This window comes from Pseudochaenichthys georgianus, unplaced genomic scaffold, assembly GCF_902827115.2.
Source record: "Pseudochaenichthys georgianus unplaced genomic scaffold, fPseGeo1.2 scaffold_1063_arrow_ctg1, whole genome shotgun sequence".
In the NCBI taxonomy this organism is placed as follows: domain Eukaryota; kingdom Metazoa; phylum Chordata; class Actinopteri; order Perciformes; family Channichthyidae; genus Pseudochaenichthys; species Pseudochaenichthys georgianus.
Genome location: NW_027262028.1, coordinates 41134 through 48121, shown reverse-complemented (window position 1 = coordinate 48121; position 6988 = coordinate 41134). Strand labels below are relative to the sequence as shown.

Sequence of the window (6988 nt, the reverse complement as noted above, 5' to 3'; positions counted from 1 at the left end):
TTTTGAAGAAAATCAGAGGAAGTTTGGAGGAAGTGTAATGGAAGTTTAGAGGAAGTCAAAAAGAAGTTTAGAGAAAGTCAAAAAGAAGTATAGAGAAAGTCAAAAGGAAGTTTTGAAGAAAATCAGAGGAAGTTTGGAGGAAGTGTAATGGAAGTTTAGAAGATGTTTGGAGGAAGTTCAGAGGAAATCAAAAGGAAGTTTAGAGAAAGTCAAAAGGAAGTGTAGGGGAAGTTAAGAGGAAATTTAGAGAAATTCAAAAGGAAGTTTAGAGAAAGTCAAAAGGAAGTTTAGAGAAAGTCAAAAGGAAGATTGGAGGAAGATTAGAAGAAGTTTGGAGGACAATTAGAGGAAGTTTAGACAAAGTTTGGAGGAAATCAAAAGGAAGTTTAGAGAAAGTCAAAAGGAAGTTTAGAAAAAGTCAAAAGGAAGGTTAGAGAAAGTCAAAAGGAAATTTAGAAAAAGTCAAAAGGAAGTTTAGAGAAAGTCAAAAGGAAGTTTAGAGAAAGTCAAAAGGAAGTTTAGGGAAAGTCAAAAGGAAGTGTAGAGGAAGTTTGGAGGAAGTTTAATGGAAGTTTGGAAGAAGTTTTGAAGAAAATCAGAGTAAGTTTAGAAAAAGATTAGAGGAAGTGTTGAAGAAAATCAGAGGAAGTTTGGAGGAAGTCAAAAATGAAGTTCAGAGGAAGATTAGAAGAAGTTTGGAGAAAGTCAAAAGGAAGTTTAGAGAAAGTCAAAAGGAAATTTAGAGGAAGTTTAGAGAAAGTCAAAAAGAAGTATAGAGAAAGTCAAAAGTAAGTTTAGGGAAAGTCAAAAGGAAGTTTAGAGGAAGATTAGAAGACGTTTAATGGAAGTTTGGAAGAAAATCAGAGGAAGTTAAGGGGAAATTTGGAGGAAGTTTAGAGGAAGTCAAAAGGAAGTTTAGAGGAAGATTAGAAGAAGTTTGGATGAAAAACAGAGGAAGTTTAGAGGAAGTCAAAAGGAAGTTTAGAGAAAGTCAAAAAGAAGTATAGAAAAAGTCAAAAGGAAGTTTAGAGAAAGTCAAAAGGAAGTTTAGAGAAAGTCAAAAGGAAGTTTAGAGAAAGTCAAAAGGAAGTATAGAGGAAGTTTTGAAGAAAATCAGAGGAAGTTTGGAGGAAGTGTAATGGAAGTTTAGAGAAAGTCAAAAGGAAGTTTAGAGAAAGTCAAACTGAAGTTTTGAGGAAGATTGGAGGAAGTTTAATGGAAGTTTTGAGGAAGATTAGAAGAAGTTTGGAGGAATATTAGAAGAAGTTTGGAGGAAGTTTGGAATAAGATTAGATGACGTTTGGAGGAAGAGTAGAGTAAGTTTGGAGGAAGTTCAGAGGAAATCAAAAGGAAGTTTAGAGAAAGTCAAAAAGAAGTTTAGGGGAAGTTAAGAGGAAGTCAAAAGGAAATTTAGAGAAAGTCAAAAGGAAGTTTAGAGAAAGTCAAAAGGAAGTTTGGAGTAAGATTAGAGGAAGTTGGAATAAGATTAGAAGAAGTTTGGAGGAAATCAAAAGTAAGTTTAGAGAAAGTCAAAAGGAAGTTTAGAGGAAGTCAAAAGGAAATTTAGAAAAAGTCAAAAGGAAGTTTAGAGGAAGTCAAAAGGAAGTTAAGACGAAGTTTAGAGAAATTCAAAAGGAAGTTTGGAGGAAGTTTAATGGAAGTTTGGACGGGGTTATTGATCGATGATTGACGTGGGAATGATGTCTCTGTGTTGCTGTTTTCCCACTTTAGGGGCCGTCCTATGGGAGAGCGTCAGTAATCAATCTGCCCCCCCCACTCCTGTACCCTATGGAGGCAGGTGAGTGCTGCCCCCCTTCTTAATATAACATGAACTCCTATTCCTTTATAAATGATATTATGGTCTGAACCTGTTCCTCTGATCAGACTCAGACGACTCCAGCGGGAAGTCTTCCGACGAGGATCTGCAGCGCTCGGCTCAGGAGGAAATCACCGAGCTGTACTTCAAGTTCGAGGTCAAAGAGGTGCGTTTTCAACATTCATCCTCTGTGGTGTGTTCAGGTGCTGCTGTGTGTCTTTTTACATTCATCCTCTGTGGTGTGTTCAGGTGCTGCTGTGTATAGTGTTTACATTCATCCTCTGTGGTGTGTTCAGGTGCTGCTGTGTGTCTTTTTACATTCATCCTCTGTGGTGTGTTCAGGTGCTGCTGTGTATAGTGTTTACATTCATCCTCTGTGGTGTGTTCAGGTGCTGCTGTGTATAGTGTTTACATTCATCCTCTGTGGTGTGTTCAGGTGCTGCTGTGTATAGTGTTTACATTCATCCTCTGTGGTGTGTTCAGGTGCTGCTGTGTATAGTGTTTACATTCATCCTCTGTGGTGTGTTCAGGTGCTGCTGTGTATCTTTTTACATTCATCCTCTGTGGTGTGTTCAGGTGCTGCTGTGTATCTTTTTACATTCATCCTCTGTGGTGTGTTCAGGTGCTGCTATGTATAGTTTAACATTGTTCCTCTGTGGTGTGTTCAGGTGCTGCTATGTATAGTTTAACATTGTTCCTCTGTGGTGTGTTCAGGTGCTGCTGTGTATCTTTTTACATTCATCCTCTGTGGTGTGTTCAGGTGCTGCTGTGTATCTTTTTACATTCATCCTCTGTGGTGTGTTCAGGTGCTGCTGTGTATCTTTTTACATTCATCCTCTGTGGTGTGTTCAGGTGCTGCTGTGTATAGTATTTACATTCATCCTCTGTGGTGTGTTCAGGTGCTGCTGTGTATAGTGTTTACATTCATCCTCTGTGGTGTGTCCAGGTGCTGCTGTGTATAGTTTAACATTGTTCCTCTGTGGTGTGTTCAGGTGCTGCTGTGTATAGTATTTACATTCATCCTCTGTGGTGTGTTCAGGTGCTGCTGTGTATAGTGTTTACATTCATCCTCTGTGGTGTGTCCAGGTGCTGCTGTGTATAGTGTTTACATTCATCCTCTGTGGTGTGTTCAGGTGCTGCTGTGTATAGTGTTTACATTCATCCTCTGTGGTGTGTCCAGGTGCTGCTATGTATAGTTTAACATTGTTCCTGTGTGGTGCGTTCAGGTGCTGTTTGAGATGCTGCGGGAGCAGAGCACTGTGTTGTCCCTCAGTGTGTGTGAGCTCGGGGCAGAGGGCAGGAGGCGGAGTTTCGACCTGAGCGTCACGGCGTTCCTGCGCCGCGTCGCCCTCGACTTCTGCGACATGCCAGGTGAGAAGAGTTACCTATTGTTTACAGTGATGTTTACAGAGTTACCGTTAACCTGTTGTTTACAGGGATGTTGTTGTTTACAGTGATGCTCAGAGTTACAGAAGTAACATGTTTTAACGAGCTGTTTCCTCTCCAGGCGGCAGGGAGCCTCTCCACCTGGTCCGGTCCTCCGAGACCCAGAACTCAGACCTGCTGAAGGTGGACTTCATCAAGGTGAGCCCAGACACCTGGGGCCTGTACTACGAAGCTGGTTCAACCTAACCTGGATATGTTTGAGTTAGCCGGTTGGCCTAATCCAAAACATACGCGCTGTCGCTAAGCAGTACTGCGACGCGGGTTATCAAGTGGATCGCTCAAGCCAGCCGTGTCCTATCTAGTTAGGTGCGCGTTCACATGAAAGGGGTGGTATTTGGAGCATTCGACCAATCACAAACATGGAGCAGCGTACTGACAGCGCAGCGTCATACTTCCTGAATGAAAAGTAAATATTAGACATATGAAGAAGTTAAACTTTAAACATGACTTAAACACTTGATCAGGATCAAAGCCTCAGAGCTGCACCTGCAAGGTGAACACAGCTGGGAAGAGAACAAGCGTTTGAATGCGTCCATCAACAGGTTTATGATATCACTGCGCGTCTAAAACACGATCTGACTTCAATTACATTTGTCTCGAGTGTTTCGTCAACTTAATGTGTTGCTTAAAATAATGCTTCTGCATCCAGTCTGTGACGCTGTGAGTGTTGCACGGCCAGATACGGCTCAGCTGACTCAGATCAGGAGATATATGATTCATTATGAAGTGATATGCCGCGGACTGTACTTAATGTACTCTGATCCGGTTACTGATGTTGTGGCCGATATTTAAGTAAGCTTTCTTAACGCTAATGTTCTAATAGTCAGATTGCTCTGAAGATGGAGGTGATGTTCTATTCATGTTCACGTTCACACAGTCGGTGATTTTTGCCGGCCGTCTTTCCTGCAAAGGCAGCTTTTCTGTATTTCCTTTCTCCTGTAATATGACTTGATCGCTTTAAACTCCGCACACTGAGCTCTGATTGGTCAGCAGGCGGTGCTTTCACTGAGTTGAGCTCTTAGCCTGCAACCTAACCTGGTCCGGGGCAGGTTAGTCGCTGAGCATCAGTTACCATGGAGATCTAGCCGCTAAAAAGAGAACCAGCTTCGTAGGACCGGAAAGCCGGAGTTTTCCCTGAATTTAGCCGGCTAAGCGAAAATCCTGCTTCGTAGTATACCCCCCTGCTCAAGAAGTTCCACATGAAACATAAAAACATAAATAGAACAACAAAAGGACATCATGCAGCTCATTTACATAATTATCCACATAAACAGGTACCATAGCTTCCGATTGAGTAGCATCCAACCGAGCTTTAAGAACACGGTCCTACAAACGAACAAACAAACTAATAATGATCTCCTTTAGGCCGACCCTGCCGGACCCAGCTTCAAGTCCCTGTTCCACAGCACCGAGCAGAACCTGAAGGTAGGTGGAGAACCAGAATCCCGTAGAACTGTAGATCCATGTGGTTATGAAGGTATGTGGTGAACCAGAACCCTGTAGAACTGCAGTTCCATGTGGTTCTGAAGGTAGGTGGAGAACCAGAACCCTGTAGAACCGCAGGTCCATGTGGTTCTGAGGGTAGGTGGTGAACCAGAACCCTGTAGAACTGCAGGTCCATGTGGTTCTGAAGGTAGGTGGAGAACAGAACCCTTTAGAACTGTAGACCCTGAAGGTAGGTGGAGAACCTGAACCCTGTAGAACTGCAGTTCCATGTGGTTCTGAAGGTAGGTGGAGAACCAGAACCCTGTAGAACCGCAGGTCCATGTGGTTCTGAGGGTAGGTGGTGAACCAGAACCCTGTAGAACCGCAGGTCCATGTGGTTCTGAGGGTAGGTGGTGAACCAGAACCCTGTAGAACTGCAGGTCCATGTGGTTCTGAAGGTAGGTGGAGAACAGAACCCTTTAGAACTGTAGACCCTGAAGGTAGGTGGAGAACCTGAACCCTGTAGAACTGTAGGTCCATGTGGTTCTGAATGTAGGTGGAGAACCAGAATCCTGTAGAACTGCATGTCCGTGTGGTTCTGAAGGTAGGTGGAGAACCAGAACCCTGTAGAACCGCAGACCCTGAAGGTATGTGGTGAACCAGAACCCTGTAGAACAGCAGGTCCATGTGGTTCTGAGGGTAGGTGGTGAACCACAGTGGTTCTGAGGGTTCAGGTGGAGGTTACAGATGCAGTAACAGGTCCATGTGGTTCTACAGGGTCCATGTGGTTCTGAGGGTACATGTGGACGTGACAGATGCAGTAACAGGTCCTGGTGTTTTTCAGGTGGAGGTCTCCTCTCTGGACTTCCTGCTTCACACCAAAGCTCTGCTGTCCACCCTCAGCTTCCTGAGCAGCGCCCTGCCTCAGAGAGCCAGAGCCCCCCGTCCTGACGACCGGAGGCCGGCGGGGGGGACCCGCTCAGGTGAGGGGAAATCACTCATCAACTATCACCTTTAAAAGAACATGTTTTGGTGTTGGGGGTGCAGGACCCAGGTCTGTAGTGAAGGGCTCGAGGCTTCCTGTTCCCTCTGCTTCCTGTTCCGTAGAGCCCTGATACCAGTCTTTGTTCGGCTGGTAAAGTGCCAGTGAATATATTCACCGCTGCAGGCTGTTCAGAAGATGACAAATCACCAAGAGCTCAGGGTCTTCTCAGAGTTGACTGGCACAAGAGCCCTAATGTGAGGGATCCATCAGAACAACCTTCTGGATCCGCACCAGTCTGGTTTCAAGGCAGGTCACTCCACAGAAACTGCCCTCCTTGCTGTCTCTGAGGAACTGCACACGGCTAAAGCAGCCTCCCTCTCCTCTGTCCTCATCCTGTTGGACCTGTCTGCTGCATTCGACACGGTGAACCATCAGATCCTCCTTCGCTCTCCAAGAACTTGGAGTTTCAGGCTCTGCACTTTCCCTCCTCACCTCATACCTCAAAGACCGTACCTACAGGGTTACTTGGAGAGGGTCTGAGTCCGACCCTCGTCAATTAACTACAGGGGTCCCTCAGGGCTCTTTTCTCGGTCTCCTCCTCTTCTCCCTGTACACAAACTCGCTCGGATCAGTCATCAGCCCGCATGGTTTTTCATCCCACTGCTACGCTGACGACACCCAATGAGTCCTGCCCTTCCCCCGCTCAGAGACCCAGGTCGTCGCACGCATCTCTGCTCGTCCAGCTGACATCTCTCAGTGGATGTCCGCTCATCACCTCAAGCTCAACCTCGACAAAACTGAACTGCTTTTCCTTCCGGGAAAACATTGTCCCTCTCTCAACCTGACTATCAGCATCGGCCCCTCTGTTGTTTCCTGACTCAGACTGCAAGGACTCTGGGTGAGACCCTGGATAACAACCTGTCCTTCACTGCAAACATCGCTGCTACAACCCGCTGCTGCAGATACACGCTCTCCAGCATCAGGAGGACGCGTCCCCAGCTGACCCAGAGAGCCACGCAGGTTCTGGTCCAGGCTCTCGTCACCTCACTAGACTACTGCAGCTCCCTCCTGCTGGTCTGCCTGCATGTGCCATCCGACCTCTCTCACCCAGAATGCAGCGGCTCGTCTGGTCTTCAACCTTCCTGAATGTTCCACACCACCCGCTCCTCCGCTCCCTCCACTGGCTTCCGGTAACTGCTAGAATCCACTTCCAGACCCTGGTGCTTGCGTACCATGCTGCGAATGGATCTGGCCCTTCCTACATCCAGGACACGGTTAAACCGTGCACCCAGCACGTGCACTCCGCTCTGCATCAG

At 46.1% G+C, this 6988-nt stretch overlaps 1 protein-coding gene across 1 annotated transcript in view; it reads left to right on the top strand.

The window, feature by feature from the left end:
• Positions 1–1731: 1731 nt before the first annotated feature.
• LOC117440599 (intermembrane lipid transfer protein VPS13C-like) overlaps positions 1732–6988 on the top strand; it is a gene marked incomplete at both ends in the record, with an annotated part of 44117 nt that continues 38860 nt past the window's right edge. The window contains 6 exons of the mRNA XM_034076833.2: positions 1732–1798; positions 1885–1982; positions 3043–3187; positions 3324–3400; positions 4628–4687; positions 5532–5670. Coding sequence (XP_033932724.2) covers positions 1732–1798; positions 1885–1982; positions 3043–3187; positions 3324–3400; positions 4628–4687; positions 5532–5670 — 586 coding nt within the window. The remainder of the gene's footprint in view (positions 1799–1884; positions 1983–3042; positions 3188–3323; positions 3401–4627; positions 4688–5531; positions 5671–6988) is intronic.